Source organism: Fringilla coelebs, assembly GCF_963513975.1.
Source record: "Fringilla coelebs genome assembly, chromosome: 10".
Lineage (NCBI taxonomy): Eukaryota > Metazoa > Chordata > Aves > Passeriformes > Fringillidae > Fringilla > Fringilla coelebs.
The window spans coordinates 22,096,344-22,119,898 of record NC_140036.1 but is presented as its reverse complement, the minus strand read 5'-3'; the positions used below and the strand labels follow the sequence as shown (position 1 = coordinate 22,119,898).

General features: G+C 42.9%; 1 protein-coding gene across 6 annotated transcripts in view; it reads right to left on the bottom strand.

Moving 5' to 3' along the window:
• Positions 1-1,873: 1,873 nt before the first annotated feature.
• The window catches only part of MECOM (MDS1 and EVI1 complex locus), a 325,153-nt gene continuing 303,471 nt past the window's right edge, over positions 1,874-23,555 (bottom strand). For all 6 annotated transcript variants that reach the window (XM_084212357.1, XM_084212353.1, XM_084212354.1 and 3 more), the window contains 7 exons: positions 13,659-13,825; positions 11,288-11,365; positions 9,391-9,560; positions 8,184-8,328; positions 5,231-5,467; positions 4,484-4,670; positions 1,874-3,548 (listed from right to left, as the gene is read on the bottom strand). In XM_084212357.1, the coding sequence (XP_084068483.1) occupies positions 3,414-3,548; positions 4,484-4,670; positions 5,231-5,467; positions 8,184-8,328; positions 9,391-9,560; positions 11,288-11,365; positions 13,659-13,825 (1,119 nt within the window). In that variant the 3' untranslated portion in view covers positions 1,874-3,413. The remainder of the gene's footprint in view (positions 3,549-4,483; positions 4,671-5,230; positions 5,468-8,183; positions 8,329-9,390; positions 9,561-11,287; positions 11,366-13,658; positions 13,826-23,555) is intronic.

Sequence of the window (23,555 nt, the reverse complement as noted above, 5' to 3'; positions counted from 1 at the left end):
AGATAGGAATTGAGAGGGTAATGTGCAGCTCCTCCGTCTAGGAAGGCTGCTGGATCACATGGGAATGATTTGTTGACTTCCAGAAAAGTACTACAGTGGGGTGAACAGTAGGATGATGCTGAAATAAACTGAAGGGATTTTTGAAAAGTATTGACTTTTTTTTTTCCTTAGAAAAAATTAAATCACAGTAGTAGGAAGCCAGAAACATCAATCCTCCCTCAGCATCTGTTTGCATCTGGACAATTGCACCTGTGTGGTCCATTGGGGAGGGTAGGACACAAAGACAAAAACTGTTCAGTTTCTTTGTTTATTGGGGGATGAGATGAGTAATCAAATCTGGGTTTGCTTTTCAGCTATTCATCTGAGTGAACAACTCTGGTGCTGAAACAGGCAGTGAAAATCAAGGTCATGGTAAGGGATCCACATGGAGTTGAAGGACTCGTGGATATTATAGAAATACACTTTGTCCCCTCTGCCCATCAAACCCCGTGGGCAGTGCTGCTGGGCAGGACACTGTGACAAGGAAATACCAAGTTCCAGACAACCACTGGGAAAATCAGCCCAGGGATTTGTGGCATTTGCTCCCTAATGGTCCCCAGACCTGGTTATGGGCAGGTTGAACTAACCCCAAGCTCAGCTCAAGGAGTACTTTTCCTGACAGGTCTGTGATAGGTGTGCTGCTGTAACCCAGAACATTAAACCCAGGGGACACCGTCCCACCCTTTCTCCACCTCCCAAACCCTCTTTCATCTAGGGCAGGTGAGGGCAGAGCTGATAAGAACTGTCATTGCATCAAATTAAAGGGGAAAACGATCTGGAAAGCTGTTTGCAGATAAAACTTGTCTTGATTAGTCTATTTGTTCTCTGTATTTGGCAGAAACCTAAAACCAAGTTTCACAGTGACTTTAACTGCCCTAAAAATAATGGTCCATTTATGCAATTATCTGCATGTACGTGGCCATTGCCTCATGCCAGTGCAGTACAAGAATATGCACATGGGACATTTTTTTTCATCTATTTACTTTATTTCCAGGTGGGGTTTAGGCTTCCTGCATGAAAACCATTCCAGTGTAGGTCCTCAGCTTGCCACCAACTCCTGCAGAAGGCTCGCAAGCTGAAGGAGCGAACCAAACAAGCCCACACCTGGGCTGAAGACAAGAATGACACACATAGGTTATTCTGAAATATAATTTAAATATCTAATGAGCTATGAGAGGTCTTTGGGCACTGACACGGGTTGAGAGAGGAGCATCTCAGCCCTTCCATCTCTGCTGATAAGAAGGGCATTCCCTGGGAAAATACTGGCTTTTCCTGACATCCCTCCTCCACAGATTGCCCAGAAGCAGGGATTCAGATCTGATTTCAAAGGGAACACAAACTAAAATGCTCTTTTTTTCCCTTTTAGACTCTAGAAAGCTCATTTTGTGTAGTTAGAGCCTTCTCAGCCATGGATTTTGATCACTCTGGTGAGTGAATATTTCATTATGCACCAGCCAAGCCACTTCTTCCCAACAAGCAGCAGGCAGGCAAAACTCAAACACAGGGCTCCACAAGCACTTTTGAAGGTGACACTGCACCAACCTCTTCTGTGAAATGACCTAAATATCCCTCTTTGCCAAGGTAGTGTTTTGAAACTTAAAGGACTTAACTAAACCCCTCCAACAGTCAGTCTATTGAGAGGCTCTGGCTCGGGTCCCACATTTCATGGCCAAGTCCAAGACACCTCCCAGTGCCGCATCTTCTGGTTGCCCTCATCATCCCACAGATCCATTTTTGCTGCAGAGGAAGTGCTCTTTTTTTTGCCCCAACTCAGACAAAACCAAGACAAAAAGGAAATAGATCCCTTCAGTTTTGTAGTCCTTTATTATTTTTTTTAAGTTGATCCTCCCATAGTAATGTACTGAAATGCGTAACAGTTACATTGTACAAAGCATTTAAAGAAAGTACCTCAACTTGCCGATTATTTCAAAATGAGATTATAAACAAAAGGAAAAATAAATCTGGTCCCTCACTAAAGGCCAAAAAAACCCCCAAAAATAACTGAATACCTTCCGTTATTTATTTATTTTTTTAAAACATAAATTTGGAACACTTCATCTTACAAATAGGATTAACATGAACATAACATCACACAAGCTCGCAGACAACCAGCATAAAATATTGGGTACAGTTTTTTTAATCAGAAGAATCATGCTTTCATGAAGAAATCATAACTGTTTATACAATCGAATCAATTTACTGTATTACAAAAAAAAAAACCAACAGAACAAAACTAAGTCGCATCTATTAGTTATTTAGTTCATTAAAAGGCAAAAAAAATAAAATAAAAGAGGAATGTAAGAAAATTTCAAACACTGTTTTGCACTCCCATATACACAGATCAGTTCACCTCACTTTTTTGGAAGTACATGGGTGCCTTACATGGTAACGCAGTGGGGGACTGGAGCAGTGCTGTTTGTTACAGGAACAGTGCTATTGTAATCAACAAACAATCGTTTGCCAACAAATAAATACACGGTACACACAACACAAAGGAGAAATTAAGAGGGTAGGGGGAAAGGAAACAATACAACAAAATAGTGACATGATTGTCGAAAATTAAAAAATCTCCTTACAATGATTCGAACTAGTGGTGCTGTCGATGAACGCGGTGCTTTCACGGAATTATCGGGATGATTTAGCTTCTTGGAGTAGTGAACATTCATAGTTTACAATATACACAAGCCTCTTATGTATTGTTTCTCAGAGTTCTTTCTTTTTCTGTGATTTTTTTTTTTTCTCCTCGTTTTTCCTTTTTCTTTTAAACAATGCAGTTGAGAAGGTAAAAGAATTACGGAGAGAACAAAATACTCCCTGTTACTTCTTTCTACATATACGATGGATAGTGTGCATTTGATAGAACTATTTTCTTTCTTTGAAGGGCTAAAATGCATAAAGCTTTAATGAAGAGATTTGTACATAAAAGCAACTGTTCCCAATCCTGTGTCAAACTATCTTATACAAAAAGAAAATCAATTCAGTTCCTACTTTAAAGGAGTGCCCATGTATGTATCAATGCAGTCTTAACCCTTCTGCCCCTGCCCCTCAAAGCCGGGTGAACTGGAAGACACTTTTTCCCGGCCCCGTTTATGTAATCCACTGAAACAATTTTTATTTTTATTTTTTTTTAAAGTCGCATTGATCCTCCAGAAGTCAGCAGCTGCCTTTGCTGTGCAAAACAAAATATTGAGAATAAATAGTTTCTTTCTTTTTTTTTTTCTTTAAAATTATTCCGTTTAAGGTCACCGGACTTTAAATGAGTGACCCTGCAGATTTATAAGGCATTCTGCTCAGCAGTCTTTTAAATAGTCATATATGAAAGAGCCATGCTACTGGTTTGGACTTGGTCCCATCCTCGGAACGACGCCGCACTGTCATACGTGGCTGATGGACTGGATGGCGCTGGATTCCGCGGCGGCTCTCGCCATACTGTGCCACATGTTGGGAGAACTGTGGGATGCAGAATGAAGGGAGTCCTTCTCGGAGAGAGAGAGCATCATGGCATAGGCCTGGATGGGGACAGAAGAAGGACAAGGAGGTCACATTCCTGCAGCGAGGGATCTGAGCTTGGACCCGCGCCACCCGTGCGCGGCCAGGGCAGCAGGCAGGCTACGGCCACAGGGCTCAGCTTAGTTAAAAAAAAAACCCAACAAAATGCTTTAGGTAAAACCACTGTCAACCCTTTCACTGACACTTTTGACTCACTAATAGTAATAATAATTTCTACTTTCATCTGGTTTCACAAAGCTCAGAGAAACCTTTAATAGCTGACAAGGTCCCAAAGTCTCCTTTGCCTTCAGATTCTTGGCACAGGAGTCACTTTTCAAGAGGCTGAGGAATCACATTATCCCTTTCTCGTCCTGTATTTCACCAAGTGTAACAGTCTCCTTTGCTGACCTTTCCTACATGCACATTCCGCAGTTTTTAAAACAGGAATCTTTCAAAGGGGCTAAAAAACCCCATTTCAATTAGTTAATGTTTAGAAAATGGCAAAAAATAGCACGAGGATACAATTTCAGTTATTGCTGTTTGCAAAACATGCTGAGGAGCTAGAGGTGGTACCATCCATCAGGCTATAAAAAAAATACCAAAAAGCCAATCCAGCCAGAAGATCAAGTCACATCCCTGTGAGGCTGCAGCTAACCCTGCAGCATCAGTGTCAGCAGAGTGGGACTAGTTCTTATTGTGGCATTTCTGGGGGCAGCAGGCAGAACAAAAATAGTAAAAAAAGTAAGAAAGAAGTATGGAAATCCTCTGTTCTCAGGGACCAGAGTGCCCTGCCATGTCTCTGGGGTGCTGTGGGATGTTGGGTGAGCCTGAGGTTTGTGGACATAGAGCACAACCCTGTCTGACAAAGCTGGAACAACCCTGCCTGCCACACACTAACAGCTTAATGCTGCAGGTATTTGGTGACAGTAAAATTTTAACAGAATTAAGCTTTTACCTGGGATTTGGATTTCCTGTACAACGGTTGCTTGAGGTCCTCTGGCAGCTGGGAAGCATTGAAAGCTGCCAATTCAGCTTCACTGTATTGATTTTCTTCCATTTTCCTCATTTTGAGGCTATCTGTGAAGTGCCTTATGTGGTCCAAAGCTGAAAGTCCAGTCTTATTATACTCCTCTTCTTTATACCTACAAAAACACCACGAAGGTTTTAAATGTCAATTAAATGATCCTCTCTGCATGCCCTCTTCCTCTCAGATTTACACATCTGAGCAATTATCCCCTTTTTCACATTCATAAACCACCTTGCCTCGTGGAATGGTGATCCTGAAGTAAAAGGAATTCCCTTTTCTGCTCTATAAAAAGGGCAGTTGAGTGGGGGAGGGAGAGTTTGTCTCTCTCATGGTGTCTCCACAGCCTTTCACAAGGCCATTATGAGAGATCCAGGACGGTTCACGGAGCAGATAACGTCTCTCCCATGGAACTGTCTCACCCTGCTTCCTGTCTCACCCAGAACCTCACAATAGCTCCCCAAGCACAGTCAGTTTTCCTAACAAGGCTCCAGACTGCACGAGGAGGCTGAAAGCAGGGCTGGTGTTGACCCAAACACAGAGGCACGTCGCTATTGTGAGTGGGAAGCGGCCGCTCCGCAGCGGTTCCCACGGCAGCCGGTTTGGTGCTGGCACTCTTGTATGGTTTATTGTTCCCATTCCGCCTATCGGGCACACCAATACTCGGAAGGAACCAACCTGCCAGGGGAAGCTTTGCAGTTCATGTCCAAAGTACTCGTTTCCTCATAATCCTCCTCGGGAGTGCCCTCGTGCATGTCACCCGTCACGGGCTCTTTGACTGCTTTCCCTGCCATTTCGCTCTCTTCGTCCTCTTCATCCATCATTACTTCATCTTCTGCCTCCTCGTCATCCAGCAGATCCGAGTTCTGGCTGGCTACCATGGCTTTTTCATCCTTAAAGTGGCTGCCATTCATTCTGAAAGGACCAAAACAAATGCAAGCTATAAACGCAGATCAGATATGAAAGCTCCTCATGGGCAGACTCTTGGAGGCAGATCTGAAAAGCATCTGTCCCAGCAGAATAAAGTGATTTCTGTATTTTATATCTTGCTTAGCTTCAGACGTTCAGGCAGCTTTGGAGAAAATTCCACTCAGAAATCAGTGGGACGTTACAGCACCATCAGCATGGGATTTTCCTGTTATCCTGCTAAAACTACTGTTCTAACTGAGGCGAGTTCAGGTAACCATTCCAAATTTTCTCATGCATTATTTCATCTCAAGTTTTCAATCATACACGTAGTCTGGGCAAAACAACTCACTGCCTTTTAACAGAAGCCGTAGGGGCCAAGAAACTTTGAAAATCGGATCTGGCATTTTTAACAAAAAATGGCATCCAATATTGCATTCAGAGTTTTAAAGTTAAAATTACATACATAATTAATTTTGCCCACTACCACCCCTCTGGAAGACATATTGCTTCCCTGAATGTATGGACTTCATACATCAGAATCTAAGGGGCTTCAGCTGGAGACCTGAAGAGTGGTCTGCAATGTCACCTCCGTGCTGAACTAGGTTATTGACTGATTTGAAGGGTAAAAAGCAATGAAAAGAAAGGTCGTACGGCAATTTAAGTGCATTTATTCTTATTAAATGAGTAATTACAGCAATACACACATGGAAAACCATTTGGTCTACAAACTGTTATTACGCTGCCCTTTGCTCTCAGACAATGACTTCTCTTAACTACTTCCTACAGGATTTTTATCAAGGACATAATACCCACGCTGAATCAGGGGCTTGTTTGGTAACGGTCTCAACCCTGTAGGATTCAGACTGCATTGTGTCCATCACATCAAACAAGAACTAAAGAAATTCGGCACCGTGGCCTCAACAAACACCCAACCAGAGGCACAGGGATGTGAACGAGCTGCACCCAGTGGAGCCCCCCCAAAATCCGTGCCACCACTGTATCTGCCCCCACCACGTCACGCAGCACAGAGGCCTTGATTCATCTATTGTTCTCATTGTGCAAAAGGTCCTTAACTCTTCCAGGAATACAGTTACAAAAATGGAAACCTTATTGTCCACACGCAGTTTGCTTCAGACTCCGTGTGCTTCAAACTGTGCGGGACAATATGGGATAGACCCAACGTTGGAGCAAGATAAGATGAGCCCTCACAGCCTTGGTGGTGTTTAACACTTGACTTTCTGAGGACCAAAGCTGGTCTCTGCCACAATAATAGCACCATTTTCCTGAACATATTAGAGTTTCATCTATTTTCTGAGCAAATTCCAGCTGACTGCCATGAGTTTAGTATTGCATTGAGAAAAGCTCTAGGGAACAGTCTGTCTCTAGAAGAGTATCAAAAAAATCTGAGGTTGTGCAGAACAGGGAGAGCTGAAGCAGCCGCCTCCCTCTAAGATCATCAGAGAAATATCTCTTTATCATCTTTTATTTAAATAGGCAGAAATAAGAAATTGTTGAGCTCAGTTTGGGCTGCCAACTTGCTTGTTATGCTCAATTGAGGCTGCTAGAAAGGAAAGGGAGATGGACTACAACCAAAGTAACAAAAGCCATGTGATTAAGAAAACAGATTCTCTAATTATGCTTTCAAATGCAGCAATTTGCCAGGGATAAAATATCCGTCAAGAGCAGTCTGAAGTGCCAAATTTAGAAAGGAAACACTGCACAACCCAGCAACCTTTCCACTTTGCTGACTTCCTGTCGGAGGACATGTTGAGACCAGATGTGCAAGGAAAAAAAATCCCAAGCCCTCATTGCCAATCAAGATGGAATGAAATTTGAATATGCATGTAATCACTTAATCCAATACTATAGAGGAAATTGTGTTGTGTCCACCCTTTTTATTCCTTCACAAGGGCATCAAGAAATCGAGGAGACAGCAAAGTTTGTCACCAATAGGAAGAATTTTTTGATGTTGAGAACGTAATGCCAATTTGAAAGGGAAAATAATGCATAATGCAACACCAATCCCAAAGAAATATGTGGGGCTCCATCCCACAGCCTTTTCTGCTTAACTGTACTTTTATTAACTGAAAATATTTAGAAGTGGTCTCTCTTCTGTTAGTTCAGAAGAATTCAAACACCCATATACTTAATAAATCTTAACAGAAAAAGCTCTCTCACATGCTGGAGCACTGTGGACTCCCAGCGCCCACCCGCAGCCTCACGGGCTTTTGGCTACTCAGCATCTTTCTTGGGATTGAGTTACTTACGGGAAAGGACTTTCAGCTACAACCTTTCATTTGATCCAAGAATTTAGCCTGGTCTACTTTATTAATTACACATTTAAATTGCACTTAAATCCTAAGGCTCCGTGAATTTAGCCACAGGATGTAGAATTCACCTGTTCTGCTGTGAATGTAAAGAGAAGGAATTTTTCAGCAGACTTAAATCAACGGCGGGAGCCTGAAACGGAGAGCTCCAGATACAAAGAGAAATGTGTTCACAGATGGAATCTCTTGTCCAGCACCTGCCACTTGGAACATCTTCAAACACAGTGGTGAGGGAGTCAACACATTTCTTTTCCTGATACACCAAGGTGGCCGCTGAAGCAACCAGATTCTGAACTAACTCTGGCTCTGGACATCATCAAATGTGAACAGTCAGGTCTGCAGACCTGGAAAAGGAGCAGTGGGCACCTTCTGCAGGCAGATCAGACACAACTCACCTCTCCTCTGAGTTTCGGGGGGATTGATTGTTGTGGTTGCTGTTTCCAATAAAATTCCTAATTTCTGTGAAGTAAGAGTCCTCCTTGTCATCTAGGATTGCCCCTGTGCTTTCCAGTTCTGAGTGAGGTGAAGATGTTGCAGTACCTTAAAGCAAAACATACAATGTCTGTTTCTGCTCCTTTACATTTTACATATTTAAGCATTTAAATCAAAATGAAATTGAAACTCTGGTTGATACGGGTGAAACCCAAAAGTTGGTCAGGGTGAACTATCAGCTTTTGGCCATAAAACCAGTACTTAGTGGGCAAAGGTGATTTCCAGCCAGAATTACTTGCTTGCATGCTGGGTACCATTTCCACCATTTATCATCACTTTTGCCATGTCTCTATTTCAACATCTCCCTCCTGCTCCTTGTGATTCCTAGACTGTCCATTGATCACTGTCCTTCTTAGACCAATGGTTCAACTGAGCAAATGAAACTTAATTTTTGTCTATCAATTATGCAGATTTGTTCAAAATATGGAGCAGCCATTGACATATTCACTGAGCACTGAGAGCCCAGTGTCAGATGCCTTTCTCTGAGCACTGGGGAAGGGACAGCTCGGCATTCACTGCATGCCCCTGGTTGTCTCCACTGAGGCAAAATGCAGACTGAAAGCACTGCAGAGAGGGTTTTCATTAAACCCTGCAGACACCCAAACCAGCCCAATGACATCCCCTCCTGCCACTGCCTGGGCTGCTGCTGTGCAGTGACCAATTTGCTTTGGGGCTTGAGAGGCACCATTAGCTCCATAATAGCCAGCGCTTTTCAGCTCCTGACAGTGGGAATATTTCAGAAGGTGCCAGGAAAATCTTTTAGAGTGCCCCCTGAGACTCTAAATCTAGGACTCCTATTGAGAGCCAAGTGATTGCGGAGATGGGATTAAACCAATTTTCCCAGTCTGTTCTCAAAACGCTATGGGTTGGCTTAATTAAAACCAAAAGAAAAGACATCATCCAGCGGTCTTAAGTTATACAAGGGGAGAGTTTATGCTGGGATTTTCAAAGCACTTTAAATGTCAGCAGAGCTTAGGCACTTACATATTTTCCTACCCCCCACCCGTTGGAGCCGTGTGTGCCTGTGGCAGCACTGACAGGGAAGGGGCAGTCCCTGCACAGGGAGCAGGCTGGGGAGGGAAGAGACAGGAGGGAAAAGACAGGACATACCAGACATGTTCCCGTTCTCGTGCTTTTTTAGATGTCTGTCAAGATTGGTTTGTTGACCAAAACACCTGTCACACAAGTGACACTTGAATGGCTTCTCTTTATTGTGGATGTTACGCACATGTCTCTGCAGGTTAGAGGATATGCTGAAGGATCTGTCACAGTATTTGCATCTAAAAATACAACAAAACAAGTGGGTGGGAAAGAGTTTGTTAGTAGCTGGAAATGTAAGATTTGTCCTAAGATACATGAAGAGCCTTCTGGGTTCGGTCTCAGAACCCAACCACAGTTCCTTGTTCCCTACTGAGGCTCAATCCTCCCTGACATAAAGACAAATTTTGGCTAACTAGAGAGCTGTGCTCTTGGAATGGAGACATAACTTCTATGGTGGGGTTTTCAGCTTTAATTCACATTAGACTTTATATTTTAAATACTGCCTCTAGGAATGAGCATAATATTTCTGAGCTAATGGCATCAAATTAGCTATGGTAATTGAGTCCCATGTTTTTAAAACTGTTGCATGCAAAGTTGGGAAGTTTGAAAACAGTAGAGCAATAACTCTATTGTTTCATGTGCTGCCAATACAATACAATTAAACACTTTTGGAAAAAACATGAAACAGATCTCTTCTAATGCTCAAATAAGGTAAAAAGGGCTATTTCTTTTCCTATTCTAAATTATACTGTGTGATTAAATCTTTTCTTGAGGAATTAGCTTGCTTGATTGCTAATCCCAGAGGAAATTCGGTTATCTTGCAAAAACCAGCAATAAACAATCCCAACCTTTAATACTGTGCCAATGTGAGTAGTTTAGTCTATCACTCTGGTACCAGAGGCATCAATTTTCATACTCTGTAGTGATTTGAAGTCCCTAAAGCCTTTACTGTATTGCTCTTTAAGCCATTACTAAGTCATACTATAACTATTCCAAATTCTCTGGCTGGCAACTAGCCAAGAGTCTTCACCACTTTAGTTTTTCAATCTTTTACTTCTCCCGTGCCTCTCTTACACTTGTCAAGGATGTAAATTTTTTTTTTAGTGCTGAAATCACCCATTATGCTACTAATTGCTTGTGGCTTTTATGCAGTGGAGGGGTATAGCATACATCAAGACCTTCCTTCAATAAAATTAGATGTGAATCTCATTTCCCAAAGAGACTAGATGCAAAAAACATTGTTTCCTCACAAACAATGAGCTTACTCTGCTCTTTACAGCTCATAAAATGCAGAAATCTGTGCATTTGTTTTACTGGAACATGAACTGGCCTCTTTCCAGTTTAAATTAGCCTTTCATTTTCAATAAGGTGAAGGTTTATACACATTTCTGCATGTGACCATCACAGTATCACACACATATTCTTATCAACAGGAGAGTACACCCACATGGGTTTTGGTTAAGCAGACCTCAGAAAGGATCCAGATTAGGCAGGAAAGAAATAAATACAGTAATGCCTTTGCAACCAGGACCTTTCAGAAATCAGATGACTGACAAATCACCCAAATTTAGGCAGCAAATAACACAGCAGAACTGCAGTAAAAAACATTTTTTGCAAGGGAAAATACATCCATGAGCCCTACTGAACATGACTTCAATCACACTGGTGCAGCAGTGCCAGCCACCCTGCCAGCAAAGGCAGGACTTGGGGGTTGTGTTGGGAAGCTGCCCCAGCCAAAAGAACTTTACTAACTCCAAAACTCTCCCCCCTTCTGCAGCTCCAACACCAAGGATCAGCACAAAACTCTGACACCAAAATGCAATGGTGGGTCCAAAGCTAAGGAGGAAGGGCTGGAGCTGGTCCAGCAGGGATGTTGAATTCCCTGGCTTTATTCAGAGAAAATGTCTGCATTGGAAGGGACCCCAAAGCTTGGCCACAGCACAGACAAGGGTGAGGGGTGTGATACCTATAGGGCTGCTCTCCAGTGTGCGTCCTCAGGTGACGGGTCAGGTTTGCAGATCTCGGGAAAATCTTGCCACAGTATCTGTGATAAGAAAATGTTTGATAAGACAGCGCAACCTTCAGGGGCTTCACCCCAGTCTGAGCTGCACTGGATGCACAGCCCAAATGGAATAATCACAGAATAGTTCCATTGACATTGCTTTGGTGCAACATCATCTCAATAAAAGCATTCTGCAAATGTAAGGGATCCACACACACAAGAGTGGGGCAGGAACTGCTGGCACCAACCAGCTTTGCTTGCGCAGAAGCAAGGGTTGTATGAAAAACCTGTTTCAAAGATCACCCCAAGGTTCTAAGCCCACTGGGTGATTATCAGCCTCATTCAGATTTGGAATCAAGAGAATCTGTTATTAAAGCCTTGGATTTCTGCCTCTGTGTAAGCAAATTTCAAACCTTTCAACCAATTCTACGTGTCAGCAAACGTGACACCGTTCTGTGCATTGAATAGGATCAGAGCAGACAAGACTCAAAGACCTAATCCATCAAGGTATGTTTCTATAACAACATGTCTTGAAAGAGGGTGACATGTTTTCAAAAAGATCAGATAAACCGATATGCCAGTGTCAAACGCCTGCACATTCTGGAGATGATATAGAGACCTAAGCAGTGCAATTTAAAAACCATTCTCCAAACTCGATAATATGTCACAGGAAAAATAATGGCAAAAAAAATAAAATTATCGTGAGTTCTCCCCTTCATTCAAGTAGCATATTAATATTCAGTTTATAATTGGCCCATTCTGTTGAGAACATTGAGCCCATTTTTGCATGGGGGCACAGCACACACAGCACTCTCTTAAGCGAATGAGGGTGGTGGCTGCTCCATGCAATGACTTTGAAGATTGCATCCCTTCACTTTTAACATCCCATTTATTTTTTCACAACGTGATGTATAAGCCTTCAAAATACCCACACAGCTAATTCCACTCTCCTGGACAAAGCTCCCATTCATTTTGGGTGCACATTCAATGACTATCTTCATTGTGGGTCTTTTTTTTAAGTCTGTCCACACAAGTCCTAATAAGTCATGTATTTTATCACTGATCCCTTTGGATATTAAAACCAGAAGCCAGAGAGAAAACCTGTCTGTAGTTTACAATCAAAAAAATAAATTATGAAAGCATTCTTTTATATATGAAAGTGATGAGAAAATTTGGAAAAAAAAGAATTGCTTATATAACAGTTTCCACCTCATTTATCAAACCACTGTGATACAGGGTGATGCCTTAGGATTTAGCTTTTATATTTTTCAAAGCCTGTACTGCTTTAGTGTATAACTCTAAAACTCCATATAAAGTGTTAGCTACTGTCTTCACATTTTGGTCAGACAAAACAATTCCTCTCTGGGCCTGAAACTCAAGGAGAGATGTAAACAAAAGTGAATTGGGAGGGACAAAGTTGGAGTAAATTATTTCATTACCTGAAATTGCAATTGGAGCATTAACCTTTGATACGTAAATGGGCCAAACTTATAATTGTATGAAAAACTCGTGACCATTGTCCATCTTGGGTGTAGCCTCTGGGAGGCATCTGACAGCCCAAGGTGTATCTATTGAAGGCCTTTAATAAATACCTGCTTTGATTCTCTTAATCTTATCCAGCCTCTGTTCTAGGCAGCCACTCCAAGGCATCAAGGGAGACCTCTTTGTTTCATAACACCAATAATATAATAAACAGAATCCCAGAATCATAGAATCATTGGGTTGGAAGAGACTTTCAAGGTCATCGAGTCCAACCCAGCCCCAACACCTCAACTGAACCCTGGCACCCAGTGTCACATCCAGGCTTTGTTAAACACACCCAGGGATGGTGACTCCAGCACCTCCCTGGGCAGACAATTCCAGTACTTCATTGCTCTTTCAGTAAAAAACTTTTTCCTAATATTCAACCTATATTTCCCATGGCACAGCTCGAGACTCTGTCCTCTCATTCTGTCAGTGCTGCCTGGAGAAAGAGCCAGCTGAGCACAAGCACCTTTCAGGAGCTGCAGAGAGTGATGAGGGCACCCCTGAGTCTCCTTTCCTCCAGGCTGAGCACCCCCAGCTCCCACAGTCGTTACTCCACAGAGTTTGTGCTCCAAGCCTCTCTCCAGCCTCGTTTCCCCATCTGGATGTGCTCAAGTCCTTCCCAAACTGAGGGGCCAGAGCTGGACACAGCACTCCAGGAGTGCCCTCACCAGCGCCCAGTGCAGGGCAAGAACGACCACACCAGGCCAGGAGCCCCAAAGGGAAGCGCTGTCCATGCTGGGCACGGAGAGGCCCGAGAGCCTCGCTGTTGGGGTCAGAGCAGGGGCTGGGGAGGGCAGTGCCCAGGTACCTGCAGGTGTAGCGCTCCTTGCCCTTGCGCAGCAGCGTCTCGGGGAGCGCGCTGGGCGGCGCGCGGAAGTTGAACATGGACGGCACCGACTGGATCAGCTCGCTGGCCTCGGGCTTCAGGGCACTGAAGCTCTCCAGCTTCTCGGCCATGTTTTCTATAGCTGACACCTGCAGCAGGAGAGAGCACAGAGCCCACCACCGTAAGTAATCCCCTCTGCTCTTTTGCCCCCACCAGGGAACCTGAAACGCAGAGAACATCAACTGACAAGTGAAAGAAGAAAAAGGGAAAAAAAATCTCAGTGTAGAGCTTGAAAAATTATTGGGTCATGAGGGTAATAATCAGCGAGTGTTAATGTCTTCTTATTTTTAAGCCCTGACTCCTACAAAATTCCAGGTTTTGCAGTCACACGCTGTGGTTGTGTGCCTACAAGTCTATGCATCCCATCTACAGAAATCATTGAGTATTTGTGGTTGTGTGCCTACAAGTCTATGCATCCCATCTACAGAAATCATTGAATATTTATTACCAAATGAAGAGAAACAATAACTGAACTTCCTATTTTATTTTTTTAAGGACTTGCAGAGGACACATATTGCAGAGGAAACCTTATGAACACTCTAGCTCAACAAAGGGCTGCAACAATCCAGATCCAAAGAGGCTCCATCAATGTCCCAGCCACACCCAACCATCCAGACCAGTGTTCTAGCCCATCATAGCCAAAGACCATTAAATAAACACAGAAGAAATGAAGCTTTGGTGGTTTTGGTGCTCTGTATTCACATTCCCTGCTAGATGCCTATGCTATTTTTCCACCTCTTAATATTCTTGCTCTACCTCTAGTTGCTTGTAACTCCCATGTGCTTTGGGATGGCTCCACTCTTGATTAGCTGTCTGTAATTTGCAGGGAGTGGGGATTAAATAATTTCTGCAGAACAGTTTCCTTTAAGCTGTCTGGAACTGACCATGAAAAGCTCCTCAAACATTGCCACTTGAAGAGTTCAAGAATGCTGCTGAGCCTAATGACAGGTGAGAATAACCATCCACCTTTCCATACCACCACAAACAAATGAAAAAAAAAGAAAGCCAAGCTCTCACCTACAGAGCACAAAACCCACAGCATGAGCCCTGTGCAAGATCTTGCTTGTAACAAAGAAGGAAATTATATGAAAGACAAGATGTTGAACCCTTCTCAGCTGGAACACCTCCACAGACTGTTCGTCAAAGTCCATAAAAGGCTCCTCTGATTGTTGGAAAACTGAAATTTTAATTGGAAGAACTGGGAATTTTTGCAGGTTTATTTAACTTTATTTTCATTGGCAGAATTACACGGTTGTCTCCTGGCATGACTGTTTCCATGATGGTTAGCTCTGCCTTTGGGCTGGGTTGTTTTTTTCCCTTTATCCTGTAGCCTGCCCTCTCATTTCATGCTCAGATTCCTAATGCTGAGTACAAATTGCAACGTACAGGGTACCACTGCCAATTTGCCAAATGTCTTTCATCAAACACAGTGGAAAAAAATAAAAAATCTCAGAGGGAAGTCAAGATACATTTACTTGTCAGGCAACAAATGTGAAAGCATTGCGAGGCAGTAAGGGCTGTAAGCTCTGGGGTTTGATTCATAATCACTCAGCTGCTAAAACATTCTCCACAGATGCAAGTGGACAGCACATTTGTCAATATGAAGGATTTTGACATGTACTGATCACAGGCATGAGATATGTAATGATGATGCTGCTGGGAGAGGAGGTAATTCTATCTCGGCACCGAGATGTCATTATCAACCCATACACCTCAACATTACCATATATTTCTTTTTATACGACTTCATATTCTCCTTTAGCTGGAATTGATTCTTAAAGCTTTTAAAATAGTCGTTCCACTGCCTTTAATTCCTTCTAATTGTTCCCCACAAAAATTCACTCATCTATTTCACAACTGCTGAAAATAAATGGTTTGAATGAAAAATGCCCTTTGGCCTTCGGGCTGATTAGCAATGACAAGACAGTGCATGGGTTATGATATCACATATTTATGGTGAAGAATAATAAGGGTACTGAGAGGTATAATAAATGTTTTATTTATGTATATTTAATATTCAAGTCCATTTCATTATCTAGTGGGTTTAAATCATTTTTGGATCACAATTTCTCATGCACATGGTGCCTGCCAGTAATATATTAAAGCAACTATTCTCCCCTTTACATTTAAAATGTCTTAGTCATGCTGATTTTTGTTTTAGTTCCTATTTCCAGGATTTTGCAGAGTAGAAACTGAGACAGACTCTTGTTTCATGAACAGCAACACAGACCAGCTCTACCTCCAACACTGCCTCCAGGATTACATCAGTCCCAAAATAGGTATGAAATCAGCACCTAATCTTAAATCCCTCATCCAGAGGAAACACGAGCACTTCCAATTATTTTAAAGTATTACTCGCTTTCTAAAAATATGTTTCTCACCATAGGAATGACTATTGTGCTTGCTGTTTTGCTGTTTAGTTGTTTTTGTGGTTTTTTTGTTTAAAGCCTGACTTATGCAGTGACCTGGTATGATTTATGTTTTTCAAGAACTGCAGCAGCACCAGTGGGAAGTGTTTGGCCCCACGGCTTTGCTGATCCAAGGCTCTGTCACTCCACTGCTATCAGGATAATTATAGCTGGTACTATCTGCTGGAATTAGGGCTCCCAAGAACCAAAACTGGGGCATTTTCTAAAGAAGTCCTCCAGTGTGTTGGTGCTCAGAGCCTTCAAGATGCAAATCCCTGTCGTGAGATGTGTCCCGGGCTGTGGGGGCATTTTACAGCTCATAAAATCCTGCAGCCCTGATCCCCAACATACTGTCCATCACCTTCAGTGCAGGCAGATAGCCCCTGCTCACCAGTCTACCTGGAAAACATCAGCTGAGCAGTAAGAAATCCAGGGGGTTTGCATTGAGGACTCATTCAGACACCAAAACCAAGCAGGAATTCTAAACCTGCCACACGAGCTTTTGGAAGCTGGTACTTGGTGCCAAGCAGTGGCTCCAGGGGACATGCTGGAGGGTGGGCAAGGGACAGATCTGCCCACTGCCCCACACCAGCACAGGGAGGTGCAGGAGCATTAATTGGAGGCTTCATCTCTGTTACAACATTGAGCAGACATCAGCCGCTGCTCCCATTCCCTTGGCTAAACCTTTTCAAACCCATTTCAATTTCTGTCAAGGAGAGTTCACCAATTTAATTAGGTGCATATGAAAAGATACTGGCTTTTGTTCCTGCTGGGCCTTTTGCCTGATATTTTTTGTGGGTTTGGTTTTTTTTTTTGGTATTGTTATCATTAATGAATAACCATTCCTCATTCAGGTTCTGCTCACCATTCACGGGCTCATGGAGCTGGGGCACAGCTCCCTCCAGCATTTTTTTCCCAGCTGAAAAAATCAAAATCTACTTGCCTCTTTTTGAATTGAAGCTGTTCCCTACCAGTGATCATCATTGCTGCCCTTTTCTGTGTCTTTTCTAATTCTGCTACAGCCTTTTTGTGAGGAACATTAGCTGTATTCAAGACCTGAAAAAACTATAACATAATGATGTTTTCACCTCCTTTCTGCTAAGCACTCAGGTGATATTTTCACAAGACTACCAACTTCAAGACCTTTTTCCTGAATGAACAGGAGTTAAAAGTCACACTTTCCCCATGGTATTAGTGGATATTTACTGACATTGACATTTATGGCTGTTTTAATCCTGGTGATTCAGCTTTCTCTGAATCTTCTGCTGAATCTTCATAGTCAGTTCTGGATTTGTACTCACAGTGAACAGTCACAAACTCTCTGCCTGCTCACTCTTCTTCCCATGGCATTTACAGACATATGCCAGTGACACCCCAAGGCAGACCCACTGGTTGTATTGTATTGTAAAAATCATTATTTTGTTCTTCCCCTTTCCCCCGTCTTTTTTTAATGACTAAATGTTAACCCAAGAGATGACTTTTCTTCTTCCACAATGAAACTCCCTCTTCTAGCTAAAACACAACCGAAGTAGCTGCTCTTCCTTCTACACTGTTAGTACTGATGGCAAAGCAAGACCTGCCTCCACAGGAATTGTGTTGGCTACGGAGATGATACTCAATCCACCCAACTCCTGGAGAGAGGTGTTGGTGAGAGTGCCTGTCCTGGGGGTTGGGTGGGTGCTCATGGTCACCTCCCCTCTCCAGGGATGGTCCCTGGGACCACCAGGGAGGCAGGTGTGTGGCTAAAGCCACCAGCTGTGCTTTCAGGGGGTTCTGCACCCCAACCCAGCACCCAGGGGCTGTGGTGATCCCTGAATGGGGCACGGGGGTGGGGGAAGCACGGCTTGACCCCAAGGATTGGATTAGTGGGATTGCCATGCCCATGGAGACAGCTCTCTGAGGAGGCAGGAGAGGGAGAAGATCCTATTACATATTTGACATACAGCTATTGCCTTACGGACAGGTCACGTGCGCTCCTAATCTGCCATCAGTGAATGACAGTGTTTTATATAGAACAGCAACTTTTGATTTACATATGTAAGAGTTGTTGATTCTATCTGTGTCCAGATGTCTGGAAAAGGAAGCAGCTTTCCCCCACCTCCCTGAGAGGCTATTAACCTCCGACTGACGCAAACTAATGTGCAGTCACAATTCCCCAGCTCCGACTCAAAAATGCAGACATTACCATAATCGGCTAAAACAAGTATTTATAAACATTTCAACGGGCAAGATATCATCAGCAGGGGCCTTGAACATTTGTCTTAAAATTTATTAACCAACCCTAGAAAAAGTGGCATAAATAAAGTGAAGGTTTGCTGTTGCTGCTTTTTAAGAATAACCTGATGATATGAAATAATCTCGCAGACAATGCCATGAATTACATGACCTCCTGTTTGACAAACGTGACTGCTTCATTGCTACTATCACAAAAACAACTGACTTTATGGCCAGACCTCATGGGAAAAAAAACTGTTCAAGTGTTTGCTTTCTATTTTTACTACTGTTATTTGGGGAACTCTTCAAAATCCAACTGCTAAAGCTCAGCATTTCTCCCTCCCCCAGCTGAAGTTATAATGTTGCCTCTAAAATCTCCAATTTGTGAATTGTGTTGTCTTGAAACTGAGTGTATTTGGACAGCCAGCCCTGGAACTTGGCTGAGTTATATTCACGTCCAAGAGACCTATCACATGTGGCTGAACTTTATGAAGCAGTAGCAAGGAACTCCCTTCTGATCTGCAGTATGCCTCCAGAATAACTGCATTTGCACGAATCCAGTTGGTGGGGACTAAGCTCAGTTAACAGAATGGATCATGCCCTAAAACTAAGCCCAGTAAAACAAAAGCCTCGTTAAGGCACTCACTAAATTCCTTTCCATTTATTTGTAAAATTGTTTTAATTATTTTCAATAGTTCTTCCTAAAGCAAATATTGTCTGCCTAAAATTACAGAACCTCCTTAGAGCAACCTTCTCCTGATGGGACCAAAATGGTATAAATAGATCAAATTAATCCTGATCCATTCAAAACAGATGCCCATTGATTTGCACCATAGGGCTCCTGCCAACCAATGAAAAACCAATCTCAAATAATCTTGATATATGTGGCACATGCAACTGGGAATTGAGATGGAAAGGCTTGTGTGACATAACCAAATCTCTTAAGATGGAGATTCATCCATGAATCAGCATCCTGCTCAGTCACTTCATGTTTTAAACACCTATTTCTGCTGGAGCTGCCCAAAGCGTGAGCACAGCCAGGAGACATACACTCACAAAAGGAGCAGAATGATGGAAATTTGAGGGCTAAGCCAAAGTCAAGGAAATCAGACAGAAGAAACAGACTGCACTGGGTTTTTCCACTTCCCAAACCTGCTGAAGCAGAGACACTTTTCTCAGAGCAGAGGATTAAGGGTGCCTGGGCCAAATCACAAATCCTCCTACGGCCCCTTTATGTCCTACAATGAATTTCCCAAAGAAAATATTTGGGAACCACCTCCTGTGCTCTCCAAGTCTGGCATCTAATCCCACCTCCTGCTTGCTGAGCTCCTGCAGCACCTCTGGGTGCTCTCAGGAGTCCTTTGGAGCCGGCTCAGCTCCTTTCAGAGCATCTCTGCAGCTGCATAAGGCAGCTCTTCCCAGAAGAAAGCGGGACTAAACTCACACAGAGCAAAGGTAAACCCTGCTCTAGAGGTGTGCCAAGGAGGGCACGGAGCAGAGGGAGGCTCAGAGCCCGGGGCAGCTCCTCCTGCAGCAGGGACACGCGAGCAGGGGAGCGCGGGAAGGTCTCTGCAGAGTTCTGGCTGTGCCTGGTGAAACGAGTGCCGGTGGCAGCCAGAGCCAGGAGCAGCAGTGAGTCAGGACCCCAGCCCTGCCTCCTGGCTCCAGCTCTCCCCTCCAAAGCCCAAAGGCTGGGAAAATCTGGGACGAGCATTTATGGGTTCGGCGCAGCAGCTGAGGAGCCAGCAGTGCGAGATCAGAACACGGCATTTTTGAAGTTGCATCTGCAAAAGCAGTTTCTGTGGTTTTTTTTTTTATTATTTTTTCCTTCTCATGAACAATTTGGATGTATTAAAAATAAGGTTTAATAAAAATAGAAGAGAAAGCCCAAATTTATCCCATAGTGCATTTAAAGCACAATTCCTGTTCGTGTAAGGAGGATGATGTAAGTATACACAGAGGACAAATTTGACCTAAACACAGCAAATAAATGGGTGTTTTATTTCTGCTTAAAGCACTGCAATGAGCAATTAGGCTCAAAATTTCAAAGCTATTAAAGTGACTAACTCCCACCTAAGTCAAGTGAGAGAAAAACATAAAATCCTCTGAGACTCTGTATTTTAATGCAGATTAAATATTTATTAACTATTGCTATCTAACAAGATTTCAGCCTGAAATTTTCACTGCAATATCTGAAGGAAAATGGCTCGGAACAATTTCAGTCACATATAAACAAAAGACTGCATTCTGCAACCCTCACTAAGTAAAGCTCCCATTGCCTTCACCAAACAAAACCAGCAGGATCAGGTATGTAAAAATAAAGCCAATTTTTCATAAGAGCATATTTATCTGCTCAGCTATAAGACCCTGTAGGAAAGAGTGGCATGCTCCATAAATGAAAGGTAAGTTATCTTTCATATTATATTTTTCTTATGCAATTTATTTCACAGTGATTAAATTAAAAATATAAGCAATGAACTTACCCAAATTCTTTGATCAGGCAATTGGAACTGGGAGCAAAATTGAAACAAAAACAACACATTATTCCTGCATTGGAATCCTTATTGCAATCAATGTACTTATTAAGATTTTATTTAAAGATACTAGTTAAAAAGTTTTTATGAATGATTTATTGGACAGGGGTGTTCTCTTCCTAAAAATTACAATCCTTGTAATGGCAAATTATTGTGGAATACCATTAGAGTATCTAATTTTCATAGCTTTTGGGCACAGGGAGGAATTTTGCCCAGCCAGGGAGAGGATGCAGACTTCAGGGTTTATGTCTGTAAGTTCTATTTCAGAAACCTATTTGAAAGTTCCATCTGTTTGCTGTCATATTACCCAGTTAAGAAACAATAAATTCTTGGTCCCTGAGATGGCAATTTTCCGGAATAAATTCCACAACAACACCGCAAGCTTTTAGGACATGAACAATAAGTTTGTAAATATTTTAAATCCTGCCAGCAGAAAATGAAAACTCGTGGAGCACTCCCCACCTGTACTTGTACAGGGGTGAACAGGACTATAAAGGAAAAACAGCTTTTCTGGAAGCCGCTCCCCTGCCCTCCATAAATACCAAGCCAGATTCTGCCTCTGCAAACAGAAGGCTCCTTCTCTTCTATTAAAGTTTTTAAGAAAGCATTTTGACATTCACCTTTTTGACAGGACATGTGCTGGTGGTTTGGTTTTCTTTTACAACCTTAGTGCCCGTTCCACTCCTGACCTCGGCATTGATCCAGCTCACACCATGTCACAGGCATCACCCCTCTCACTAAGTGATAAAACCAAAGCCAGGCTTTGCCATGGGCTTTTTGTCCTGTTGCACTGTGAGAAATGTAGAGGAGGGGGTTCTGCAGAGCCAGCCCTCCCTCCTGCCCCTGGGGGCTGGCTCTGCCCCACCTGGGCTGGCCCTGCCATGGGGAGGTGGCACCTGACACCTCCTCCTCACACTGACAGCCTTGGTGACAGCACTGGCACCTTCCTCGGGCACCAACAAGAGACTCAACAACTCCCTGGGACAAAACAGGGAGGGTGGAAGCCTGACATCATTCCCATTAACAGGGAAATGCCCCATGTCTCCATTTCACCCACACATCCTCACCTGACTCCCAGTTCCCCAGGTAACTCAGTCACACAAAAGATTATCCAACTACATGAAAGAATACATAAAAGAATATACAACTCCATAAAAGAATATACAACTCCTTTCCAACTCAATGGCAACTCCTTTCTGCCCACCACAGCCGAACTCCAAACAGTGAATTTTACCCCAGCAGCCCCTTTCCCACCCACTGACCACCTTACCTACCACTGGCATCTATCCAACCTGCAGAACACCTTCAGAGCCCCCAAATCACTGTACTACTCTGAGTTACATTTTCTGAGCAGTCAGAGAGCACTAAGCAAAAAAATCTTGCTTTTTTAATCAATGTAGTATCTAAAATGCCCTCATTTAAATAATTTTCTCCTAATTTACAGCTGCTTAGCTGCTCTAACAGAATCATTGATTTGATGGGGAGGAACCAGTCTCTTCCACAGCAGGGACAAAAAGCAGACTGAGGTCCTTTGTGTACTTGTGCATTAGCACTATCTGCTACTAAATGGGAATTTTCACTTGTTTTGCCAATTGGGCAGATTTACTTTATTTAAGGTAACTCAGCAGGAGGTGTTAAGCTGCTATTAAACCTTGCACATAAATTCTCAGTGATTTTAATACATCTTAAATTCTTATTTAATGCCTATAAGTACTTACATAATGCCATAAATACTCATGGCATGTAAATACTACTAAATACTTTCATACACAATCCAACACCTTGTTCAGACATTGGAATTGGAAAGGGCATCTGCAACCATATATGCTATCAGCTGCTCTTCCCAGTTCTGCAGAAGTGCCATTTTTCAGAACATATTCCATGCAGGGTAGGCCATAATAACTTAGGACTTCATTGGGAAAAAAAAAACAAGTGGTAATTGGGCTGTTTTGCCCAGGAATTCAGAGGAACCTGAACCAGAGACAGCAGGTCACAGTCGTGTACCTAAAATACAGGATGTGTACAGGATGTCATTACTAAGATGAAACAGCCCACAGCCAGCAAGGAGTTCAAATCTGTAAATACCATAGAGGATTTTACTTCAGGTGTAAGATTTAACTGAGATTTTCAGCAAAATCTCCTTGAGCAAGGAGGAGGAAGACAAAACGAGGGTGCAGTGCTGGTGAAGAAAAGCAACGTACAGTTTGCACACAGATCCTCTTCCTGTGCCACATACACATCACAGCAGTTAAACTGTTTTGGGACACCATCCTAAATGTTTTTCATCCAGGACTGTGGTCTGTGAACAAGTGAGCAGCCCTCATAAAGTCTCTCTTCAGGGCTGGAGGAGCAGGGATCCTACACACACTGCACACGCTGCAGCCCACACCAGCTACCAAAGAAACCACGGAGCATTTGCACTATGAGGCTTGGAAACAACAGGTGGAAACATTTCTCTCCTTTATGAGAGTCCTTAAACAAAATAAAATCCCTTTTAAAGTGGGATGTTCAGCTTTCCTGGCCTTACTGTGAATCTGCACCACCTCAATACTGACTCTCCTTTCTCAGAGCACAGGAGAGTGCTGGAGACACAAGTGGCTGCAAATGTTGGTAGCTACGTTGTGGTTTTGGAGGAAAATGGTTCTAAAAGACACACTCAGTTC